A 26683-nucleotide genomic window follows, 5' to 3' on the forward strand; every position below is an offset into this window, starting at 1 on the left:
CGGAAGGATCGCCGGAGCCCAGCAAGTCGAGGCTGCAGTGGCCGGGAGCGGCCACTGCACTCCAGTCTGGGTGACAGAATGAGACTACAACTCAAAAAAAAAAATTCAATAAATCATAAATCTTCTAGCTAATGGTCAACCTAAATAATAAGAATCAACAACCTTCATTTTTGCCCGAGTTGGCAGGTTATGAAATGAAAAGTATTTTGTCTCTACTCCCTTGGCAATGTTCTTTTATATCCCTGCTATCAAATGAGAAATTAATAGTAAATGGTACATTAATTTATAAATATGTGTTAAACTGTATAGTCTACCTTGGAAAAGAGAAGGGCAAATAGCAAAAGCTTAATTAAATAATAATAGAAAACTAGAGTCAAAAGCAAAGACTGAAAAGCAGAACACAAACATTTTACACTAAAGAGATAATATATAATAATTTGGATTGTTTTCTATTGCAAAATGAAACAAGTATATTAAATATGCTTCTTACAGAAAACATTGCTAGAATTTCAGCCCTGCAGCATATATCAGGTTTATCAAGATATTAGCAATATTCTTGCTGATCACCATATTACTGAGATGTATTTACAGAAATTATGATATTTTAGAAATGGTCTAAGAGAGTATTCTGTTTTGGTGATATAAGTAAAATATACTTTAAAAGTACACATGACTTTTATCAAATATGTAATGTGGTCCATCTTGTGGTAGAAAAGTGATTTGAGAACATTTCTATATTAAGAGTAAATTCAATATGCTTTCATGCTGCTTACTGTTAATTTCGTTTGTTGAACCATATTAGTTTTAATATCTTGAATTCTATGGCAGTACATGTATTTAAAAAAAGATAAAATAGATAAAATTATTATTACTTTTCTTTCTATACATCCTATCTAGACTTTATAAATCAATATCTATAATTTAAATCTATATATCAGTTGCAAGAGAGAGAGGGAGAAAGGAGAGAGAGAACATTAGATGAATGAAATACTGCAAGTTATTGAGTAAATTTGAGAAAGCATGATGTATACCTAAACATATTAGTATTTTGTCCAAATTGGTATTAATGATGGTCTCTTTTTTATTTACTTAGCTGTGATTTAAGAATTCAAAATACTTCCAAAACTTGATGCACTTTTTGGGACTAAAATAAATGACAAAACACAAATGATAAATTCATTTTATCCATCTTTGTGAAAAGGCAGGTCAAGTTTTTAATGGACAAACTTAAAAATAAATAATTTTTCTCAGGAAAACTAGCTATCCTAGTTGTACAGAAAAGTTTTTTTCCCATAAATGATAAAGCAGCTATTTTATAATAACCTGGTTCAAAGCAACATTCCAAGTTTTTAAATTTAAAAATCAATAGTGACATGTCAAAGGCCATTAAAAGGTATAATGTGCCATAAAATAAATTTATAAAACAGGACAAAAATAAAATAACATTTGCTTTACAGGTTTTTTATATTGTTCACTTGTGTTTCTAGATTTTTAGCAAAATAGCTAACAAAATATCCATTGCCATTTAAGATCAGAAAATATATTTTCATTGCTTTGAAGTAAATGTATGCACATCTAAACTATGTGTTTAAGCCTTCTGATGTATTCATGTGTACTAAAAAATGATTAAATGGTCTATATTTATTTTAATTTTATGAATTATTACAGTATTTTGCAATAACATAATGCTGGCCTCACCGTGGCTCTTATTGTGCTTGCCTAGATTTAGATAACAAGAATTCACATCACTAAGCAGCTCAGAATCCACAAACTGAATATGCTCTCACCTAAACTTTGAGGAACCACATGATTCTCTACTTATGGAGGCAAATCCATTAGGTTACATGTTGACAAACTTGTTTGAATATTCAATTCAAAATATTAAATACAAAAGTTTAGTATGCTGGTAAGTTGTAAAGTGATTACTGCTTTGGGGTCCAAAAGGAAAAAAAAACAACCCATTTATTTTTTGTTAAAGGAAATGAGAATGTCTGAAATATATTTTTACAGATGTTTTTCTTCTGAATTCTATCTCTAGTTCTCATATGCTAAGAAATGTTAAGAGGTTCCACAGACAGAGATCTATTAATGCTGGACAGTTACTCAGGTCTGACACAATCAACACTAGAAGTTTTTAAGTCTATGCTTCCAAAAGTATGTGTGGCTCAACAATTACATGTTAATAGTAACACACTGCAATTGTTAAATCACATTATTAGAAATAGATCGATTTTATAAGGACAGGAAGAAAAAAATACCAGGGATTAAAGTAGCTCTTATGCTGTGCTCTATACTTCTTCACTTTTACAAAATTATATACAAAGACGTGTTATCTCTTAAATCTATTTTCTGGAAGACTGTTAGGCAGGCTATTGATGAGTTAACCAACCTGTATATTATGAGTGCTACAAAATGCACATTTACTCCAATCTTACCAGGTTGGCCTATTGGTCCAGGAATCCCTGGTGGTCCTGGTGGTCCCTGAACACCTATTCCTGGCAGCCCAGGAGGTCCCATTGATCCAGGTTGTCCACTTGGTCCAACATCACCTTTAAGAAATATAGTTTGGATATTTAAAACAACAGTTGAGCCACTAGTTCTCAGGAACCACAATGCCCATGTGAAAAGGCACATCATATTAAGCAGGGATCCTGAAAAACTGGCCAGTCATTTAGCAAGAAAAGTACACAGACATATCCAGAGTAAAGGAAAGGAAATTCATCAATAGTTGTAGCCTTATAATTTAACATATGCTCAGCACTACTTCAGTGCCTATACCAACCTCACAAATACAAAAGATTACAAACCACACATTCCTCCTATTTGTAACTCATCTTGGGCATATATTTATTCATTTATAAGTTTTCAAATTACCCATGTTTTAAGGTAGATAACCCTCAACCTCTATTTTTTTTTTTTTTACTAACTCGTGGCTGTGGCCTGTAAACATGCTCAAGCCTCTCCCATTATCTGCAAAACATCTCTTCCTGCTATAAGAAACTTCACTGTCCCCTTCTCCAACTTATGTCTGTCTCTCTGCATGTCATTCCCACTTTAAAAATTTTATACATGTACTAGAATTCACCCATTGGTGAGTTATATAAGCATATAACCACTACTATAATAAAAATATAGGCCATTCCCATAAACCCAAAAAGGTCCCTGTGTCCTGTAGTCAACCTCTCCCCACATCCCAGTTCCCTGGCAAACATTGATATATTTTATGCCTTACAGTTTTTCCCTTTCCAGAATGTCATATAAATGCAGTTATACAATATGTAGCCTTTTGAGTATTTCTTATTTCACTTAATAAAATGCATTTGAGATTCTCCCATGTTTTTGTGCGTATCTGTAGTTACTTTTTATTGCTGATTACTATTCTATTGTATTAACATGCTACATTTTGTTAATCTTGTCACCATTTGAGGGACAATGGGTGATTATGAGTTAAGTTGCTATAAGTGTTGAGCTACAAGACTTGGCTACTTCATATTTTTCTTGGGAGTGGAATTGCTGTGTCATGTGGAAAGGCCATGCTTAACTCTATAAGAAATTACCAAGCTGTTTTTTTAAGTGGCTGCACCATTTTACATATTACTCTGTATTTTTGGCAGCACTTCATATTGTCAGCTTTCCTTCTTCTTTTTTGAAAAGCTAATAATTCTAACAGTTAGTAGTGATATCTCATTGTGGAAAACATGCATTTCCCAGATGACTAATTATATTGAGCATCTCTCTACAAGTGCTTATTAGTCATTTGAATGCCTTCTTTGGTGAAATATCTATTCAAATTGTTTGCCAATTTTTTAATCTGCATTATTAAAAGTTGTTTTTTTGTTCTCTTATTATTGAGTTTTGAGAGTTCTTTATATATTCTAGTTAGAAGTACTTTGTTAGATATGTGATATGAAAATACATTTAATTTCAATAAATTCCAATTTATCAATGTTGTTTTTCTATAAATTGTTCTTTTGATGTTATAACATTTTTTGCCTAACCTCCAATCACAAAGATTTTCTCTTATGCTTTCATCTAAAACAAGGGACGACGAAGTACTGCCCATGGGCTAAATATGGCCTGTAGGCCTGTTTTTGTACTGCTTATACGCTAAGAATGGATTTTACATTTTCAGAGAAAAAAGAAGATGTGACAGAAACCCTATGTAGCTCACAAAGACTAAAATAATTACCGTCTGGTTCTTTATAGAAAAAATCCACCTGCCTGTGTTGAGGTTTGATCATGCTAGATTTTATGTTTAGGTTTGTGAGCCATTTGGAGCTAAATTTTGTGCAAAGTATGAAGTACAGACTGCGGTTTGTTTGTGTTTTCTGCGTATGGATGCCTGATTGTTTTATGTTTAGTATCATTTGTTGAAAAGACTTATTGTTCTATTGAAATTGCCTTGGCAACTTTGTCAAAAATCAAATATATATCTAGTTCTAGACTCTCTATTATGTTCCATTTATCTATTTGTCTATATTTCACATATATCACACTATCTTAATTATTGTGACTTTATATTAAGTCTTATAATCAAGTACTGTTAATCCCCCAAATTTGTACTTCTTTCTAAAAGTTGTTTTGGCCATTCTGAGTCATTTGTTTATCCATATAAATTTTAAAATAAAAAGCTACTACTGTATTCTCCTTGAAAATATGTTTCCTCTGTGGACCAATTTGGAGAGAACTAATGTTGTAACAATGTTCATGAATAAAATATATCATTTCATTTATTTAGATCTGACTTCCGTCAACAGTGTTTTATACTTTTTCACATACAGATACTGCACTTTTTAGAACTATGCACACCTAAGCATATGTTATTTGATGCAATTATAAATTATGCTGCTTTTGCTTAGTTTTTATTTCTAGTTGTTCATGGATAGCATATAGAAATAAATTTATTGCTGTATATTAGCTTTGTGCCCTATGATCCTACTAAATTCACCTCTTAGTTATAAGAGGTTTTTTATAGACTTATTAGGATTTTCTAAGTATAAAATCATGTCATTTATAAATACAGTTTCATTTATTACTTTCTAATCTGTATTTTTTTCTTATCTTACATCATTGGCTAGGACTTCCAGTATGACAGTTAAAATAATCAATAATAATATCTTTGTGTTGTTCTATATTTTGGGGGAAAAACGTTAGTCTTTAATCACTAAATAAAATGGATCAAGATTTTGTAAATGTCCTTTATCATGCTAAAGAGGATCCTTTCTATTCTGATTTTCTTAGAGTATATTTTCCAGGAATGGATGCTGAATTTTATCAAATAATTTTCAGCATTTATTGAGATGAAAATATAGTTTTTCTTCTTCAGACTGTTGATATGACAAATTACATTGATTTTCAGATGCTGAACTAGCCCATATTCTAAGGATAAGGTTGATTTGATTGTAGTGCATTAATCATTTCTATATATTGCTTGATTTAATTTGCCAATATCTTCTTGAGAATTTTTAAGTCTACATTCATGAGAGATATCGGTCTATAGCTTTTAAAAATATTGACTTTGCATGGTTTTGATATCAAGGTAATACTAGTCTCACATAATGATTGGGAAGTGATTCATGCCCTTCTCTTTTGAGAAGAGAGTGCGTTGGTGTTATTGATTCTTTAAATGTTTGTCAGAATTTACCAGTGATGTCATCTGGACTTGTAGTTTTCTTCATTGGAAGATTTTTTAACTACAAACTCAACTTTTTTTTTTTTTTTTGAGTGGGAGTCTCACTCTGTCACCCAGACTGGAGTGCAGTAGCCACTCCCGGCCACCGCAGCCTTGATCTGCTAGGCTCAGGCGATCCTTCCGCCTCAGCCTTCCAAGTAGCTGGAACTACAGGCACACACTACCACGCCTGGCTAATTCTTGATTTATTGTAGAGATGAGGTCTTGCCAAGTTGCCCAGGCGGGTCTTGAACCCGTGGGCTCAGGCAATTCACTCACCTTGGCCTCCCAAAGCGCGGGATTACAGGCTGAGCCACCGAGCCTGACCAAACTCAACTTTTAAAAATAGATATCTGGATTATCTATTTCTTCTTCAGCAAGCTTCAATAGTTTGTATAACTTCATTAGATGCATCTTTCAAGAGATTGGTCTATTTCATCTAAGTTGTCAAATTTGTGAGCATGGAGTTGTTTGTCATATTGGTATGAAATATGTTTTGTGGCTATCATAAATTATGTATTTTTTTATTTCTTTCAATATTTCCAAACATGTCATCCTATTTGTCACAATGATACCTCTGCATGTTACTTCTGCTGCCTGGAATACCTTTCCCTTAAGATTCAGTTCAAGTATCACCTCCTATATAAAATCTCCCTAGACACCTCTAGATGAGGCCCTGAACAAAAATAATATATGTAGTAAACTAAATGCTTCCAAAGTCATTCTCTTTTTTTCCCTTTTGTATAATCTGGTTCTAATGTTTAGCCTTAAGCATACTTTCTTCCTCATAGAGATATATCCTGATGGATATTAGCCTTATTCATTTATTATTAGTCATTTCATTGTTTTGCAAGTGTTGTATCAACCTTTCCTACAGTTTAGTCACCGAGTTCTACTACCCAGTCATTGGTGTGCGTCTGGTAGGTAAACTTTGTCATCTGATAGTTGAGTTTTGGCTGTGATCTACTAATCCAAAACATTAGTGATATATATTCATAAAAGCTCCCATTGAAATAACCTCTATCATGGTGATACCACCTAGATTTTCTTACAGTAGAGAGCCATCTCTGAGGTCTTCAAGATCAGAATCTATGTCTTTGTGTTTCTAGTGATTCAAGTATTATCTGGCAGGGAACATAACAAATGCTTGAGGTATGAAGGGGTCACATGGAGACTACCCCAAACACGTATCTTCTAGCACCTTAAGAACAGTATCTCTATTGACTGATATGGAGTGATATCCAGAATACAAATTTAAGTGAAATAAGTAAAGTCCAAAAAAAGCCAAAAGATAATCATCTCCTTTAAGAAATACAGAAAATACAAATATATTCTTACTGGCCACTATTTTTATAGAGAAATACTGGGAGGATAAATAAGGAACTAACAAATAGGTACATATGGGGATGGAGAGAAACAGAGTGAATGAAGATGGGTTGGAAGGAAGACTTCTTAGTGTTACTTTTACACATATATGATTGTATTATATACTCAATAACATAAAAGACAAAAATAATCAACAGAGAGTAGAAAGAAAGTGTAGCAGTGACAGAATCGCAGTATGGGCTTTCCAGTTAATTGAGCTTATCTCATTCATAAACTTTCCCAAAGGTTTCAATTTCTATAAAAGTTAAGAGCAAATTGAGAAGTAGCAAAAGCCTCCATACCTTTTGGTCCAGGAAGCCCATCCAAGCCAGTGCGTCCTGGAGGACCTGGAGGTCCTGGGAAACCACGATCACCTTTTGGACCAAGTGTTCCTTTGAAACCTGGAAGTCCTGGTGGCCCAGGTGGCCCAGGCAATCCAAATCCTGGCTCTCCCTTAAGCATACACATAACAAAACACACACACACAAAAACTCCCATGACTTTCCTGGTGCTTATTGTATACCACAGATAATTTAAAGCAGAAAATACAAGACAATACTTATTTTTCCCCATTGGGGGAGTAAGGAAGATAATTACATAAAAAATAATTGGTATGTTGGAGAAAACATATGGAAGGATGGGAAACAGGGTTTTTAGTAAAATAAATTAAATGAGTTGGACTGGTTTCAAGATATGAAAGAGATAACTGAGAGAGCATGAGATTAAAGAACAGTCTACCCAAGAGAGGAAATGTCATTATAGACTGATTATTAGATGATACTAAATAGCTTTTTAAATTTGACTAAGTATGAAAATGACATTGTGATTTTTATATAAAATGTCCATTTACTTAGAGATGAATGTTGAAATATTTATAAGTACAATGACACAATTTTGAGATTTGGGTTAAAATACTCCCCCAAAGGAATAAATGAAACAAATATGATAAAATTGTAATAATGTTGAATCTGGGTGACAGTAATATGAAAGCACATTGTATTAATCTTTTTACTGTCTTGTTCATTTGAAAATGTTCATAGCTGGCCGTGGTGGTACATGCCTGTAGTTCCAGTTACTTGGAAGGCTGAGGCAGAAGGATCACCTGAGCCCAGCAGGTTGAGGCAGCGGTGGCCACGAGTGTGACACTGCACTCCAGCCTGGGTGACAGAGTGAGACTCTAACTCAAAAAAGAAAAAGAAAAAAGAAAAAGAAAATATTCATAACACAATAAAACAACCAATAGAGAGCTGGGGTCATGGTTAACTGTTTTTCCCATAGAAAACAGGTAATGATGATGAAGCACAGAAAGTTTAAATCAATTAAGCACAGAGAAAATGCATAGGAACAGTCAGAGTAATTACATACCACAGCAATTTACTGAAGGTTGACTAAGGAAAGTTTGAGATTGGGTAAGATATAACAAAAGGAATGAGAAGTAACTCAAACACAGTATTATCTACTATTATCATTACTATGTCAATAGCAGTGATTTGCATTATATATCTGCAATGGGATTGGGACAGAAGGCAACAGTATGGTCTTGATATGATATTCAACACCATTTCAACCAATCATCACACAGGCATGAACAGAGAAGAAACGGGATGGTGATTCTATAAAGATGCACGGGGGAGCTGGGGATTGTACACTATTTTATTGCACTTTGCAGATACTGCATTTTTTTACAGATTGGGTTTTTGGCAGCCCTGTGTTGGGCAAGTCTATTGGCACCATTTTCTCAACAGCATGTGCTCACTTCATGTTTCTGTGTCACATTTGGGTAATTATCACAATATTTCAAACTTTTTTACTATTGTGATCTGTGATCAGTGATTTTTGATATTAATAATTGTTTTGAAACACCACAAGCAGCACCCATATAAGATGGTGAACCTAACTAATAAATGTATGTATTCTGACTGATCCACTGATTGCCCATTTCCCCCATTTTTCTCTCTCCTAGGGCCTCTCTATTCCCTGTGACACAATTACATTGGAATTCGAGCAACTAACAACTCCACAATAACCTATTTTCAAGTGAAAGGAAGAGTCACACATCTCTCACTTTAAATCAAAAGCCTGTAATGATTAAGCTTAGTGAGGAAGGCATGCTGAAGTAGAGACAGGCCGAAAGCTAGGCCTCTTGTGCCAGTTAGTTGTGAATGCAAAGGAAAAGTTCTCAAAAGTTATTAAAAGTTCTCCTCCAGTGAACACACAAATGAGAAGAAAGCAAACAGACTTATTGTTGATAGGAGGAAAGTTTTAGTGGTCTGGATAGATCATACCAGCTGCAACATTCCCTTAAGCCAAAGCCTAATCCCAAGAAAAGCTCTAACTCTCTTCAATTCTATTAAGGCCAAGAGAGGTGAGAAAGCTGCAGAAGAAAAGTTTGCAGGTAGCAGAGGTTGGTTCATGAGGTTTAAGAAAAGAAGCTGTTTCCATAACATAAAAATGTAAGGTGAAACAGCAAGTGCTGATAAAGAAGCTTCAGTAAGTTATGCAGAAGACCTAGCTAACATCATTGATGAAAGTGGCTAAACTAAACAACAGAATTCCAATGTAGATGAAACAGCCTTCTATTGGAAGAAGATGCAATGAAGGACTTTCATGCTTGAGAGGTTCAGTTAATGCCCGGCTTCAAAGCTTCAAAGGACAGGCTGACTCTCTTGTTAGGGATTAGTGCAGTTGGTGACTTTAAGTTGAAGCCAATGCTCATTTACCATTCCAAAAATCTTAGAACTCTTAAGAATTACGCTAAATTCGAATCTGCCTGTGCTCTACAAAGGAACGACAAAGCCTGGATGACAGTACTTTTGTTTATAGCATGGTTTACTGAATATTTTAAGCCCTTTGTTGAGATCTACTACAAGAAAAAAGATTTCTTTCAAAATATTACTGTTCACTTATAATGCACTTAGTCACCAAAGAGCTCTAATGGAGATGTACAAGAAGATAAATGTTGTTTTCATGACTGCTAATACAATAACCATTGTTCTGTCCATGAATCATAAGTAATTTTGACTTTTGAATCATTATATAAAAAATACTTTTCATAAGGCTATAGATAGTGATTCCTCTGATGGATCTGGGCAAAGTAAAGAACTGAATATTACATGTTCTCACTCATAAGCAGACCTTGAACAATTATCGTAATACTATAAGAAAAGTACTGGCAATAGCAGGAAACTGCTGTTGATGGGGTGGGGGGAGGCGGAATTGGCAGTAGTAGGAATCTGCTGGCGGAGGGGGGGCACACCTAATCAACAAGGGTACCTGCATAATGAACATTTGTATATCTAACCCTGAATTGTACCCCACATCTTTAAAATAAAGAATTTAAAAGAGAAAAAAGAAAAAAAAAAGAAAATTTTATGGAAAGGCTTCACCATTCTAGATGCCATTAAGAACACTTGTGATTCATGGTAAATGGTGAAAATATCAATATTAACAAGAGTTTGGAAGAAGCTGATTCCAAATCTCATGGATGACATTGAGGGGTTCAAAATTTCAGTGCAGGAAATAACTGCAGATGTGGTGAAACTAGCAAGGGAATTAGAACTTGGAGTCCTAAGATATGACTGAACTGATGCAATCTCACAGTAAAACTTTAATGGATGAAGAGTTGCTTCTTATGGATAAGCAAATAAATTGGTTTTTTGGATTTGGAATCTACTCCTGATAAAGATGCTGTGAAAATTGTTGAAATGACAATAAAATATTTTGAATATTATATAAACTTAACTGATACAACAGCAGCAGGGTTTGAGACGATTGACTCTAGTTTTGAAACATATCCTACTATCAATAAAATTCTACCAAACAGCATCATACGCTACAAATAAACCTTTTGTGCAAAGAAGAGTCAATCAATGTGGCAAACTTCACTGCTGCCTTATTTTACGAAATTGCCACAGTTACCGCAACCTTCAGCAACTACCACCCTGATCAGTCAGCAGCCATCAACACTGAAGCAACACCCTCCTCCAAAAGCAAAACAATGACTTGCTGAAGGCTTAGATAATCATTAGTACTTTTTAGCAATAAACTATTTTCAAGTTAAGGTATGTATATTGTTTTTGGACACAAGCTATTGCACGCTTCATAAAATACAATATAGTATAAACAACTTTCATATACACTTGGAAACCAAAAAATGTGTGTGACTCACTTTACTGTGATATTCACTTTATTGCAGTGGTCTGGAACCAAATCTGCAATATCTCCAAGATATGCCTATATTTTCTACTCTAATCAAAATGCTGGCCACTTGAAAATAAGTTCAGAAATTTCTGCACTCCCAATATGACCTCTTGGACTATTAAAAGATGATTTGGGGTTAGATATTTTAAAATGACAATATAATCAGTTAAGTTTTATCTATATAGTGAAGATCTGAGATGATGTTTGAGTCAAAATAGAGAGCTAAAAATAAAGAAGGTAGAAAAGGTAGAGAAATAAGAAGGAGCAATTTAAAATGTCCCAAACCTTTGGTCCTGGAAAGCCAGGTGGCCCAGGAGAACCTTCTAGTCCAATTCTTCCAGGGGTCCCAGGTGGTCCTGAAGGTCCTGGAATTCCAGGGAAACCTATAAAATAAGTCATTTTTTAATCCTCAAAGAGAAGGCACTTTAGATAATGATACCAGAAATCACAGCAGGGATTATAGAACAAGGAAGAGGAGAAACAGGAAACTGACAAATGAAGTAGAGTTCTGTTTGGGGTATGTTAATCTTTTTACTTCTATTGGACATTTAAATTGAAACACTTGGATACACAAGTCTAGAACATGAGAAAGTGGACAAAAGTCTGTACATAATTTAAGTCATTAGTTCATTGATGACAATCAAATCTTGGAGTGGTTAAGATTACCCAAAGAGTATGTGAGGAATAAAAAGACAAGAAAAATGAGGCCTAAACCAACATTCAGGGAGCAGGCAGATAAAATTATATCAGCAAAGAGGGCAAAGAGGTAGAGATGCTCATTTCAAGTTAGGAACATTCAAATAAAGTAGACAGAATTGAAAAAAAAAAAAAAAGAAAGATATCCAAATTCTCAAATACATATTCTCAACTTGTTCAATCATGCTTAGTGACTAAAGTAAGATATTAAAAGCACAATGACATTATATATGACTACTTAGGATCAAGCCTTACAGATACCTGATATACCTTCTTAATCACCTTAAGATCCTGTTATTTATACATACAGCTAATGTGTGTAGAAGTTACATTCTTCTAAAGAAAAATGAGGGTTATTATGTAATAAGAAATAACTAAATGTAGGGAATGAGTCCAGAACACAGAAAACACAGAAAAACTTTTCTTCTACTAACATCTGAATATAGTATGCTATAAGGCCTACCATATAACTCTGGAAATGAGCTAAAAATAATTGCTTATATTATATACACCTACACACTAAAATCAAACCTGACACTTTTGAAAGCAGTTGTCATAAATAAGGATATGTTTAAAGACTGTCCTCAGACCAATATGTACTCTTACCATTCATGAGAATAAATTCTGTGAGAAATAAAGCAGAATTTAACCAACAGCCTTAAAAATTTCAATAAATCAGGAAAATATTATTTAGGATGAAACATTGTTTGGATATGCAATACAATAATTCTGTTTTCTGTCTAATACAATCCATTAATTCAACAAATATCTACTGAGTACTTACTATGTGCCAGGAACTGTTTTAAGCCCTGAGAATACAGTGGCGAACACAAAAGACAACAAAGTTCATGATTTTTAAAGCTTATATATCATTTTTGCTTATCTACAATTTAGGCATTTTTTTTGACCATATTGTTTTAGATAAACATAATAAACTTGGAGTGCATACACAGGGTGGCTCTGCATTTACATTCTTTATAGCACACAGAAAAAAGCTACAATTAACATATTTTATTTGGTGAATCAAGTATATCACAGAATAATGTCAAACTAATCAGCTAACCTACCCTGCCCACTACCCATTTCAACATACCTTTGGGACCAGGTGGTCCAGGAAGCCCAATTCCAGGAATACCTGGTTCTCCTTTGCTACCAGGTATACCTGGTAAGCCTGGTTGGCCTGGGAGTCCAGGGTCACCTGTGGAGAAACAGCAGTTTTTTGAAAGGGAAATTCTAAAAGAAAGAAGCCAGTAGTGTTGAAGAAGTTTTTAAATTAATTCCTTTCATACCTGGAAGACCTACTTCACCATCTCTGCCTGGGTTACCAGGCAGGCCGGGGTTCCCTGGCTGGGTTATGGTCTGACCTGGATCACCTTTAGGACCTGAGAACAAGAGTGATTCAGTGTTGAATGAGAAGTGTTTACTTGGCTTAAGATCTCTTACAATTTAAAACAAAAAAGATATCATCAATAATATTTTGAAAATATAAACTAACAGAAATTCACAAGAAAAACAATTCTATATAATATATTAAAGGAAGATATTCCAAAAAAGCATAAAATTTCAAAGAGTAAAAGGAGATGACAGCTTTAAGAGTTCCCATGATTAAAGATGTGTGATGGTTAATTTTAGGTGTTAACTTGACTATATTAGGAGATAGAGTTGGTAAAGCATTACTGTTGACTATGTCCGTGAAGGTGTTTCTGGAAGAGACTGGCATTTGAATCAGTGGACTGAGTAAGGATGATCTGCCCTTACCTAGTGTAGGCAGGCACCATCCAATCAGCTGAGGGCCCAGATGGAACAAAAAGGCAGAGAAAATGTGAATTCGCTTTTTCTTTGGGAGCCCAGACACTCATCTTCTCCTCTCCTTGAACATGAAAACTGCATGTTCTCTGGCCTTCATACTCTGGGACTTGCACCAGCTGTCACCCAGGTTCTCAGAATTTCAGACTTGGACTGAATCATGTTACCTGTTTTCCAATTCTCCAGTGTGTAGGTGGCCTACTATGAGACTTCTCAGTCTCCATAATTCTGTGAGCCAATTCTCCTAATAAATCATATCTCTCTTTCCTCTCCATTCCTATCCTCTCCTCTCTTCTTTCTCCATCTATCCTATTGATTCTGTTTCTCTGGAAAACCGTGGCAAGATGTTAACTATAAAAATATTTTTTAAGCTGGGCTCGGTGGCTCAGTCTGTAATCCCAGCACTTTGGGAGGCTGAGGTGAGTGGATTGCCTGAGCCTGCAGGTTCGAGACCCGCCTGAGCAACTTGGTGAGACCTCATCTCTACAATAAATCCAAAAATTAGCCGGGTGTGGTAGTGTGCGCCTGTAGTTCCAGCTACTTGGAAGGTTAAGGCGGAAGGATTGCCAGAGCCCAGCAGGTCGAGGCTGCAGTGGCCAGGAGAGGCCACTGCACTCCAGTCTGGGTGACAGAGTGAGACTCCAACCCTATATATATATATATATAATATAGATCAAAAGAGTCTAAAAGAATCAAACTGTAGTAAACAGGGAAAATACTTTTTGGTTAACAGTACCTTTAGGTTTTATGTGTGCCAAGTCCAAGTATATTTACTTCTCATTAATTAAGACAGGGGTTTGAAATGGGCCCAGGAAAAAGAAGAATTTCCTAAACATGGCACATAAAGCACTAACCATGAAAGAACAGATTGGTAAATCTGACTACATAAAATTTGATTTATGTTTATTAAATTACCATAAAGAGAGTGAAGATGGCAAGCCACGATGAGTAAAATTTTTTGCAACATATATAGCTAAGAACTGAAACATAGAATATATAAATAACTCCCCTAAATAAATAAAAGAAATAATCCAATAAAAAATGGTCAAAACATTTGAATAGGCATTTCACAAATTGAAATTCTAATGGCCGATAAATATATGAAAAGAAGCTATATTTTAAAGTAATCAGAAAAAAGCAAAAATAAAACTGCCATGACTTTTATCATACTCAACAGACTGGCAAAAATATGTCTAACAATACAAAATGTTTGTGAGGATGCAGAGCAACAAGAAATCTCCAGCACTACTTGTGCTCATATAAATTGGTGCGATTGCTCTGGATATAGTTTGGAATTATTTAGTCAAGGTGAAAATGTATTTATCCCATCCTCCGAAAATGCTAATCTTAAATATATACCTTAGCCCAGGAATTGATGAACATTTTCTGTAAAGGACCAGACAGTAAATACTTTAAGCTTTGTGGACTATATGACATCTGAATCAACTACTCAATTCTGCAGTTATAGTGCAAATGCAACCACAATTGTGAATGGGCAGGGATGTGTTCAAACAAACTTTATTTGTAACAACAGATGGTAGGCTGGATTTGGTCCTTGGGCTATAGTTTGCCAACCTCTGCTCTATAGAAGTGTGAGTGCATGGACGCCAGGATCTCTATATAAAATGGTACATAGAAATGTTATTCATAATAGACCTGAATTGTAAACAACTCAATTGACCTTTAACAATAAAATGGATGGCTTATTTGTGATATACACACACATATACACACTCATACATACGATGGGATACTATATAGCAGTGAAAATGAATATACTATAGCTATAACAAAGTTAACCTAAGCAACATTTACCTTATGATTCCATTAATGTGAAGTTCAAAAAGAAACAAAATTAAAATACTCTACTTAGAAATGCATACATAGGTCATAAAACTACAGGGTAACAGAAATTATGCAAAAGTCAGGATAGTAAAGAGGAGGAAGGGGATTATGATCCAGAAAGGGGAAAGAGGGGTTTCTGCAAGGCTGGCAATGTTTTATTTCTTAATGTGTGTGGTAGTCACATAGTCACATGTGTGCTTCCATTATAATTATTTTTAAGCTTTGCATAATATATCACATACTTAAAAAGAACAAAAATAACAACAACGAAAATAAAGAACATTAAAGAGAAATCCTTAAAAAAAACACATTGTATTTGCTTGCTAAGGAACTTTGAAGCTGAGTGACCAAAAGAGAATATATTCCTTAACCACCTCATCTTCGACAAAGTCTCCATTTCTGTTTTATAGCACCAAATTTAAAACAAAACAATCAGTCACAGTAAACGTACCTGGTATTCCTGGCTGGCCTGGATTTCCTGCCACACCTTGTATGCCCTTTTCACCTATTGGGCCTGGAGAGCCAAAACCAGGAGGGCCCATAGGCCCTGTATTCCCTGGGAGGCCTGGTAAACCTGGGTTCCCAGGGGGACCTCTTTCACCCTTAAAAGCAATTCCACCCTGAAAAGGGAAAAGTTTAATACAGAAAAACATAGATATAACATAGATGGGTGAGTATTACTAAATATAATTAGGGAAATGATATAGCCTCAAATAGTTCTTCTAAAAGCTGTATAAGTTCAGTTGTATACCTAACCCTGAAATGTACTCCACATCATTAAAATAAAACATTTTAAAGCTAAAAAAAATACTCTTCACTGTGGAAAGAAAAGCTGTATAAGCTTATGGGATGGTATGTGTGAACACAACACTTATTCGTTTCTTCAACAAATATATTTGAGCTCCTATAATGTGCCAAGTACTGAGGATATAACAGAAAATTTAAAAAGACAAAAATATCTGCCCTTATGAAGTTTATATTCAAGTATAAATCAAGAAAGTTAAAGTCTAAATAGCATATTATATCATTTCCCACCTAAATATCCTGAGCTATGTGTTGTGTACAAAATGAGGCTCTGTTAGCTTATATTCAATCTTTTAGTTCTGAGGCACATTGAACATGGCCACTACTCATACTAACCTGTAAGCTTACTACATATGAAAGCCAAGTTAGATTTCTGGTTGTCAAGTCTAAATAAATGCAGACAAGGATATGTATGGTGAGAGATGGGGAACCTCACACTGACTCATAAATGTTTCAACCTCCTGCCCTATTTATAGTCAATATTACTAAATAACATAATGGACTAAGAAGTTCATAAAACAATTGAAAGAATACAGTAGCAAAGAAGTCCTACATGGTCAGTAACAATGTACTATTACTGTAAACCACATTCTTTTAAGCATAAATTGGGTGTTCATCTCAGCACCAGGTCCATCCTTTGAATTAATTTAGGAGACATTTCTAAATAACAATTTGACATCACAAAACCAAAAACATGAAACCAACTCACAGGTTCTCCTTTAGGGCCAGGAAGCCCTGGCAATCCATCCTGTCCAGGGGTGCCAGGTAAACCAGGAAGTCCTGGAGCTCCAGGGGTACCCAACTCTCCTTTGTCACCCTTCATTCCTGGAAAAGTGAGGATGTCACCAGGATCACCTTTAGATCCAGGAAATCCTGGAGCTCCTGGAGCTCCTGGTATGCCCTGAAGGGGTACAAAAAAAGAGAAAGAATAGAAAAAGAAGGACAATATAAAGAAGATCAGTTTCTCTTTTTTCTAATACTTTCTTCTCTCTAGTCTATCCCATCAACCCACCCAATAAAATTTAGTGTACAAAGGACTGAACCAAGTAAGGCATGTGAGTCAAAGAATCAAATACATTACAATTATATATGTTTATATGTATATATGTGAAAATCAAGATGTAAATATCTTCCTTCTACTTATTTTTGTTCTATAATATACTCAAAACTTACCGGTAATCCCTTGGGACCAGTTGCACCAGCTTGCCCTTTTTCACCCTTCTGTCCAGGGAAACCAAGAGATCCTAACACAAACATACACACACACATACACATGATAATGTGTGCTTTCAACTTGAGTTGCCGACAAAGCTCATATAGAAATCAGCAAGTCAGAAAGTCAAGTTTTAAAAAGAAGAACCCCATTCAATCCCACTGAAGTCACATTTTTACTTTCCTCTGTTATGTTCTCAAAATGAGGAAATCATCCTTTCTTTCAAATAAATTTAACATTTTGTGTTACATACAATAGTGTAGTTTTAGATATTTCTAACTCCAAAGCAGCCTTTCTTGAACTTTCAACTACCAAATACTGTGCAGAGTTGCCTGGGCTCCTATAACCATACCATTGTCAGGGGGAGAAGGAGCTAAGGAAAAGGTCTACATATCTTTGTTCTGACTCATACAACTTTTCTAGAACCTTACCAGTTCTTCCTTTGGTTTGTCATTTGCTAACATTTGGTTTTTGAGAAATATTTGGAGCCCAAAGACTAGAGGAAACATTATTAAAGAGCAGTGGTGCTCCAAATGGATCCCTGGACTAGGTGCATCATCACCTATCACCTGGTTACTAGTTAGAAATGCTAACTCTTGATCCCTTACTATAGATATATTGAATCGGAACTCAGCAACTGGAAATCAACTTTTGGGTTTTAACAAGCCCGCCAGGTAATTCTGATGTACTCCCAAGTTTGAGAACCACTGAACTAGAGGGACAAGGCTAGGTTACTAACTTCCAGTGGCATCTATAAGACTTGCTGAACATATTCCCAAGTTTCAAATGAATCGGTGACCTTGGCAGATACACTAGACAGAAAGGTAAGTGATCTGTGTCTATTCTTAGCCCTAACTCAGACATAAAGTGTGATTTCAAGATAACATAATGTTGTGATATCCCAAGAGGCAGTTAAGTAAAACAGTTGCGGATCTGATAGATTATAAAACGTGGATATCAAACTTTGATTGGAAATGGAGAGGGAAGAGTTATATAGAGACAGAAGAATATTTGCATTTGATTGCCAAACTCCAATAGAAGCTCTGATACATCCTCAATAACTAGAATCTCTGCCATTAAAAACTATATTAAGGGACCAGGCATTATGAACTTTTCCTCAAGTTTTCTGGAAGAAGGAAGGCTGACTCTGTGTAAGGTATTTTCCTTTCCATATGGGAAATAGGGAAGATATATTTCCTGGAATAATATTGTCAAAATACTTTAATAGAAAATGTTGGTAGTTTCTAGTATTAGAAACAAGAGAGTAATTTATTTGATATCAAATACAGGAATTTAACACTTATTTATAGATATGAATGACCAGTCATAAAAAGATAATTGGCAACATTCTAAAACTATGAGCTTACTAAAATCTAGCAAAAAAAATCTTAGAAAGTAGTCCTGAGGCAGAATGTACCTGGAGGACCTGGAAGACCTGGCAAACCAGGTTGACCTGGAGGCCCTGAAATACCAGTTCCAATACAGTTGAAGCAGGTGTCCCCTTTGTCACCTAATGAAATAACAAAAAAACACAAATATTATTGGAAAGGGTATATACGTATACCTTCTTTACATAGGTTCTAAAGCAGTTAGCATCAAGGGACAGCATTTCTACCTAACAGTGTGGTTAGAGATGCCTATATCTTAAATTAATTCATTTGACAAATATTTACTGAGTGCCTACTGTGTGCCAAGAAATGTTCGAGGTGTCTGTGATACATTGGTAAGCCAAACAGGCAAAAAATCCATGCCTTCATGTAATTTATATTCTACCAGTGGGAAGGGATAATAAATTATGTAGGTAATACATTATATACTAAAAATTTTTACATATATTAAAAGATGTTATGTTTATAGGGAAAAATAGAGCTGGGTTTGTGGGACTGGGTATGCCAGGAATGGGTGGCAGGTTGCAATTTTAAATAGAGTGGTCACCATTAAAAAGTGGGCAGAGGACATGAACAGACATTTCTCAAAAGAAGATATACAAGCAACCAACGAGCATATGAAAAGATGTTCAACATCACTAATCATCACAGAAATGCAAATCAAAACCATAATGATATACCATCTCACACCAGTCAGAATGACTTTTATTAAAATGTCAACAACAGATGTTGCAGAGAAAAGGGAACGTCCCTACACTGTTGGTGGAAATGTAAGCTAGTAAAACCCTATGGAAAGCAGTTCAGAGATTTCTCAAAGAACTAAACATAGATTTACCATTTGACCCAGCAATCTCACTACTGGGTATATACACAAAGGCGCTCAAATCACTTTCCCAAAAAGATACCTGTACTTACATGTTTATCACAGCACTAACCACAATAACAAACCTAGGTGCCTACCAATGGTGAACTGCATAAAGAAGATGTGGTATATATACACTATTGAATACTACACAAGCATAAAAAAAAGAATGAAATCACATTCTTTTCAGCAACATGGGCGAAGCTAGAGACTATCATCCTAAGCAAATTACCACAGAAACAGAAAACTGAATATAGCATATTCTTCTTAATAAGTGGGAGCTAAACACTGAACACACATGTGCACAAGGTTAGGAACAAGAGACACTGGGGCACTCCTAAAGGCAGAAGGGAGGCAGGGGTGTAGGGTTTGGAAAACTACCCATAGGGTACCCTGCCCATCACCTGGGAGATGGGCTCAATAGGAGCCCAAGATCCACCATCACGCAGTGTACTATGTAACAAATCGGCACAAGTGGACCTTGAATCATATTTTTTAAATAAAACGAAAATAATAAATACATAGAGTGTCAAGATAGACCTAATTGAGAAAATGATATATAAGACAAAAAGTAAAGGATCTGACAAGTGCATATCGAGTACAGAATATTCTAAGCAGAAAGTATGGCCACATTTGTCATATACAAGTAACAACAAGAAGACAAGATTGCTGGAGTATAGTGAAGGAGGGGAAGCAGGTCTGAAAGTTACCAGTTTATAATGAGTACCATATCATATAGGCCATGGTAAACACTGTGATTTTTGCTGTGAATAAAATCAGAGTCTAGTAGAATAATTTACATGGAAAAGGCAACATGAGCCAGGTTCGGTGGCTCAGCCTGTAATCCCGAGCCTTTGGGAGGCTGAGGTGAGTGGATTGCCTGAGCCCGCGGGTTCGAGACCCGCCTGGGCAGCGAGACCTCATCTCTACAATAAATCAAAAAATCAGCCGGGCGTGGTAGCGCGTGCCTGTAATTCTGGCTACTTGGAAGGCTGAGGCGGAAGGATCGCTGGAGCCCAGCAGGTCAAGGCTGCGGTGGCTGGGAGCGGCCACTGCACTCCAGTCTGGGTGACAGAGTGAGACTCCAACTCAAAAAAAAGAAAAGAAAAGAAAAGAAAAGGCAACATGAATATAACTCATCCCTAAAAGAATAGACTCTAAGGTCAATGATGGAAACAGGGTAACCACTTAAGCGGCTACTGCCGCAGTAATCTAGTAGAGAGATGGTAGTAGCTCATCTCAGAGTGGCCCCAGAGAAGATGATCAGAACTGGTTGGTCTCTGGATATATCTGAAAATATAGCCAATGTGAAGTTCTCATGGATCATATATGGAATACAAAAGAAAAGGGAAATCAAGGATGACTCCAAGATTTTCAGTGTGAGCAACTAGAAGGCTAGAATGGCCTGATTTTTAAGTAAGAAGGGAAAGATATGAGTGGAGCAATCACAGAAAAGGCGATAGTAGAGATCAGGGCTTCCAACTTGATCAGGATATCAAGTTAAAATGTTGAGTAGGCAGCTGGATATACAAATCTAGAGGAAAAGAGTCGTGTCTGGACAGGAGACAAGAATTTGGAAATCACTGGCAAGAGGATGGTATGAAAAGTCATGCAACTGGATAAATGAGTTTAGACAGAGAGCAGAAGAGGAACAAGGACTGAACCCTGGGGCATTTCAAAATTAAAATTTGAGTAGATAATTCTAAGATACATGCAAATGTAAATGCAAAGAACCTAGACTATCCAAGACTTACTATAAAGCCAAATTAAGACAGTCTGGTATTGGCGCAAGGAGACACAGATAGAACAATAGAACAGAATAGAGTGGTCAGAAACAGACTCTTACATATATGGTCATATGATGTACAACAAAAATGTTAATGCAGTTCAGTGGGGGAATTGATGATCTTTTGTACTACAGTGCTGAGTCAATTGAATATCCATATGGGAAAAATGAACTTTGATCCCTTCTTCAAACTACATATAAAAATTAATTGAAGATAGATCAAAGATCAAAATGTGAAAAGTAAAACAATGAAGTATCTAAAAGAAAACATAGAGGAATATCATTAGGCCTTTGGAATAAGCAAAGATTTTTAAAGCTGGGCATAAGCAACACTTACCATAAAATAGGACAGTAATAAATTTTATTTCATTTAATTAATACCTGGTATTTAACAAAAGACAAATAAAAAAGCAAGTCGCAGAATAGGAGAAGATAGTTATAATACACATAGCCAACAATCAAATTAAAAATGTAGAAAAGATAAGCACTTTACAAAAGAGAATATACAAACTATATAAAATAAGTTCATCATCAATGGGTCATTAGTGAAAGGCAATCTAAAAATCACTTTGGAAAATGGTTTGGCAATATCTATGAAACAAAACCTATACCCTATCCTATAACCCAGCAATTCCATTCCTAGGCATATCTCCAAAAGAAATTAGCATTTATGTCCTACAAGAAATATGTACAATAATGCTCACAGCAGCTTTATTAACAATAACCCCAGAACAAATGTCCAACACCATTAAAATGAATAGAATGAGGTAAATTTGTACAACAAAATACCAAAGAGTGGTAGGAAGATACTGTTACAAAGAAAAAATATGGATATTTAGCTAAAGAAATTAGACACAAAAGGACTCACACAGTGTAATTCCATTTATACAGAGTCCAAGATAAGGCAAACTAATGTATGCTAGGGGACAAAATAGTGATTACTATTGGTGGTATTGAGTAGGGGCACAGGAGTGTCTTGAAGAGTCCTTAAAATGTTCTGTATTTTTATTTATATGGAAGTTATGTGAGTTATAGACATGTCAGGAAGATATGAGCAAAACCAGAAAATATATGTACTGAAAGTCAAGTGAAGAAACTGTTTAAGGAAGGCAAAAAAGTAATAAGAAAAGGATAGACTTGACATTTGGATTAGCAGGATATAGGCTGTAGGTGACTTTGACCAGCCTCTGTGGAGTGGTAGGCAGTAAGAAGTGGAGTAGGGGGTGAAATCCTAATTGGCATATAAAAGAAAATGGGAGGAGAATATCTAGAAATCGTAAGTAGAAAATTCTTAAGGAGTTTTGATGCAAATAAGAGAAGAATAGAGCAGTAGCTGGCATGGGAAGTGGGATTACCACAAAGTATTCTTTTTAGGTAGGTGAATAAAGCATATTTATATACTTCTGGGAATAATCCAGTAGAAAGGGAAGGATTAATGATGTGGGAGAAGCAAAATTTTCTGGAACAAAATTCTTGAGGAAATAAGAGGGAATGGGAATCCATTGTATAAATAGAAGAATTGGCTTTGGGTAGGAGCAGTAACAGCAATAGGCAAGAAGGCAGAATATATGGGCACAGATGTAAGTAGGTAGGTAAATGTAATGATGGAAATCTGCAAAAGTTCTCTTGTTATTACTTCAATTGGTCAATGAAGTACGAGGAAAGATCAGAAACTTCAAATGAGAATAGGGGAGAAAGTTAAAGGTTTGAAAAAGAGAAGGTGCAGGCTCAGAAGAGATGGAAATCTGGCATTACCAGGGTTATGCTTTTGTTCCATGTGACTACAGTGAAGTGGGAGCAGGGCAAATGAGTCAAGGATTAATGAATGGGGCTGATTACAATGACTGATCATAGAATTTAAGCAGGGGTAAGAGGGAATAAAGGACATCAAAAGTTGAGGGTTAGTCAAAGTTGGTAGGTCTCAGTGGGGCTGAGGTAATGCTGGAGTCAGGTTATTGAGGTAGTAAGCTAGAAATAAGATAATATTCAGAAAATGAGATTCATGAAATCAAGATCATGCAAGTGTAACACAACTGGTAATGAACAGTATTGGAATGTGACTGTGAGAGTGAGTGACTAAGGTGTGATGGAGGATACAGGGGACTTTGCTGATGATTTGAAAGAATGAAGAAAATGAAGGAATGAGTATGTTTGGAGATCAAACCTTTCACTCCTTGTTCTCCTTGGAGTCCTTTATCACCTGGAGCTCCTGGAGGGCCAGGAGGACCTGCTTCACATATCTCATCACCTGAGTAATATAAAGAAAAGATAGCAAACTAATTGTTACCAAATATACAGACTACTAAGAGAAAAGAAAGCCTGAGAAGCTAGAAGAGTATCTATTTCAGTTACTTCTTTAAAGTACCTATTAGCAAAAGGAAAGTCTAATATTGTTGTAAACACAATTTATAGAGTAAATTTTAACATCAAAAAATCACCAAAGACCACAAGTAGAGGCAGTAATAGAATTTCTCTTAGATATCAGAAACACAAAGAATGATGCCAATTTTCAGCTAGATATACTTATAAATAAAGTAAACAAAAACAACAATAGAACGTAACAGGAAAAAAATATAGCTTACTGGGAGGCATGCGAGAGCCAGGAGGGCCAGGAGGCCCTGAAAGGCCAGGAGCCCCAGGCTGTCCATCAAGTCCAGGAGATCCAGGGATGGAAATTCCGGGTGGGCCTTCGTCACCTTTCTGACCCCTTTCGCCAGGAAATCCAGGGGGACCAGGAGGACCCATAACTGCAGGCCCTAAGATTTTTTTTAAAGTCCCCATTAAAGTAATCAAAATGACCTTATTTTAGAGATGTTACCTCAGTACTCAATAAGACATTAGATAATAAGATCTTCCTTTCACATATCATTCTGAATATGTTCTTTTTTTTCTATGAGAAACAATATTTGAAAAAAGGATGAAGAGCTTCAAACAATGAAAGTAATAGCTTGAGGGTAGAAAACAATAATTTAAATTTACTTTTGGAAGTTACTAATAACTCTTGACCCCGCTCTTTGACACTATGATCTTTTAATCTCAAAAATACCAAGAAGTCATTAACAAGAGAAAAAGAGGCATTTCAAAGTTCCCATATAAATATGACTCTGTTTCTGGATATTATTCTGTTCCACTGTTTAGTCCTACACTGTTAATACACTTTTTAGTTACACTATTCAGTTTTATAATGTGTTCAAAACTGGTAAGGAAAATAAATCCATCTTTGTTCTTTTTTCAAGCGATCTTCACTACACTTATAAATTTACTCTTCGAAATGAATTTTAGAATCAGCTTGTTCGTTTCATTTTTAAAAAACCGTTGGAATTTTGAATGTGATTAATTCAAATTTAAAGATTAACTTTTGGTAAAATCAACTGTTTATAATATTAATTTCTCACATCAAGTAATTATTTGTCTGCATTTACTTAGTAATTTTATTTTATTTTATAAACATTCATAAAATTCTGCAAAGAGGTCTAACACATCTTTTAGGGGCTATTCTTGGGTTTATTTTATTAGTACTGTGAATTTTAATACTATTAACTATTGTTAACTGGAATTTTTTCTATGTTGGCTGGTATAGAGGAAGGCAAATTATTTTAAGTATGCTACTCATATCTGGCCACCTTGTACATATTTTTTTAAGTTAAATTCTGTAATTTGTCATTTAGTTCTTTTAAGTTTTCTAGTAGATAATCACATGGTCTGTGGATAACAAAAATTTGGGCTTACACCTCTTTTTTCTTCCAGATGTTGTGTAATGACTAAGATTTCTACTAGTCATTGGAGATAGAACAAACAGCATTGGCAACTCTGAGTATCATTATCTTATTTCTGACTTGAATAAGAATGTTTTCAATATCTCACCAACACAGTCTTATAGATACCTTCACAAGTTAACACTCGTTTAATCCTAGTTTAAGAGTTTGTTTTTACTCTAAAAATGAATGGTTATTGAATTTTATTGACTGATTTATCTTCATCTATTGGCCTACTCTCTTTCACTTTGTTAATGTAGTCAACATAGTAATGTTAAACCATCCTCTCAATCTTGGGGTAAAATCTACTTGATCATAATGTCAAACAATTTAATAAACTTCTTGATTAATTTTATAATAGTATATTTAGAAGTATTGTTTCTACATTCATAAATGAGATAGAATTACAGTTATTTCTGGCATTAAAATTTAGAAATAATTTGTTTTTTAACAGCGTGATAGAATTCATCCATAAAACTATAAAACCTCACATACAACCAATGTTTGCTTATGGAGATCTTTAACATTTCAAAATCTTCTATGTAATTGATATACCTAGGTTTCCTACTTTCTCAGGACAATTTTAAGTAATCTGTTTTCTGTTTCATGATTTGTTTATATTTCACCTGGAATTTCTATAGTTTTATAGTTTTTTATAATTAAAAATTTTAAGATTTAATTAAGAAAAAAATCCCTTTCATTCACTAATTTTATTTGTGCCTTCTTTTGTTTTTATCCTGATTGCATTTGCGAAGTTTTGCTCATTTCTGAATCTTCTCATTCAAAGTTTCATCTTTGAATTTCCCTATTCAAGTATAATTTTTAATTTTCTTATTAATTTTAATTTTACCTTTACCAGGTTTTAAAAAAATATTTCCCATGTTTTTCCTTCGGCTTTGTTTGTGTGTGTGTGTGTGTATGTGTGTGTGTGTGTGTGTGTGTGTGTGTTAAACTTAGCTCATTTACTTTTAGCCTTCCTAATTTTGTGTTAGGGGCACTGTTTTGGTTATATTCAGTGATTTTTCTTGTAAGGTGCTTTCACTATTGCTTAACATTCAGTAGTTTTTCATTTCCATTTCTGTTTCCTTTTTATGTCTAGAGTTATTTATAATTATGTTTCTTGATATACAAATGTAAAAATTATGGGTGATTTTATTATTAATTCCTCTTTTTTTTTTTTTTTTTTGAGTTGGAGTCTCACTCTGTCGCCCAGACTGGAGTGCAGTGGCCGCTCCCGGCCTCCGCGGCCTCGCCTGCTGGGCTCCGGCGATCCTTCCGCCTCAGCCTTCCGA

General features: G+C 35.1%; 1 protein-coding gene across 1 annotated transcript in view; it reads right to left on the reverse strand.

Moving 5' to 3' along the window:
• COL4A5 (collagen type IV alpha 5 chain) overlaps nucleotides 1-26683 on the reverse strand; it is a gene marked incomplete at its 3' end in the record, with an annotated part of 248542 nt that overhangs the window by 61078 nt on the left and 160781 nt on the right. Inside the window, exons 20-30 of the mRNA XM_008072191.2 lie at nucleotides 24219-24392; nucleotides 23801-23884; nucleotides 19018-19110; nucleotides 17561-17631; nucleotides 17097-17288; nucleotides 16035-16203; nucleotides 13222-13314; nucleotides 13026-13130; nucleotides 11522-11619; nucleotides 7339-7489; nucleotides 2436-2549 (exon numbers count right to left, since the gene is read on the reverse strand). Of these exons, the coding sequence (XP_008070382.1) occupies nucleotides 2436-2549; nucleotides 7339-7489; nucleotides 11522-11619; nucleotides 13026-13130; nucleotides 13222-13314; nucleotides 16035-16203; nucleotides 17097-17288; nucleotides 17561-17631; nucleotides 19018-19110; nucleotides 23801-23884; nucleotides 24219-24392 (1344 nt within the window). The remainder of the gene's footprint in view (nucleotides 1-2435; nucleotides 2550-7338; nucleotides 7490-11521; nucleotides 11620-13025; nucleotides 13131-13221; nucleotides 13315-16034; nucleotides 16204-17096; nucleotides 17289-17560; nucleotides 17632-19017; nucleotides 19111-23800; nucleotides 23885-24218; nucleotides 24393-26683) is intronic.

This window comes from Carlito syrichta, unplaced genomic scaffold (genome assembly GCF_000164805.1).
Source record: "Carlito syrichta isolate Samal-C Ts95f unplaced genomic scaffold, Tarsius_syrichta-2.0.1 Scaffold314870, whole genome shotgun sequence".
Lineage (NCBI taxonomy): Eukaryota > Metazoa > Chordata > Mammalia > Primates > Tarsiidae > Carlito > Carlito syrichta.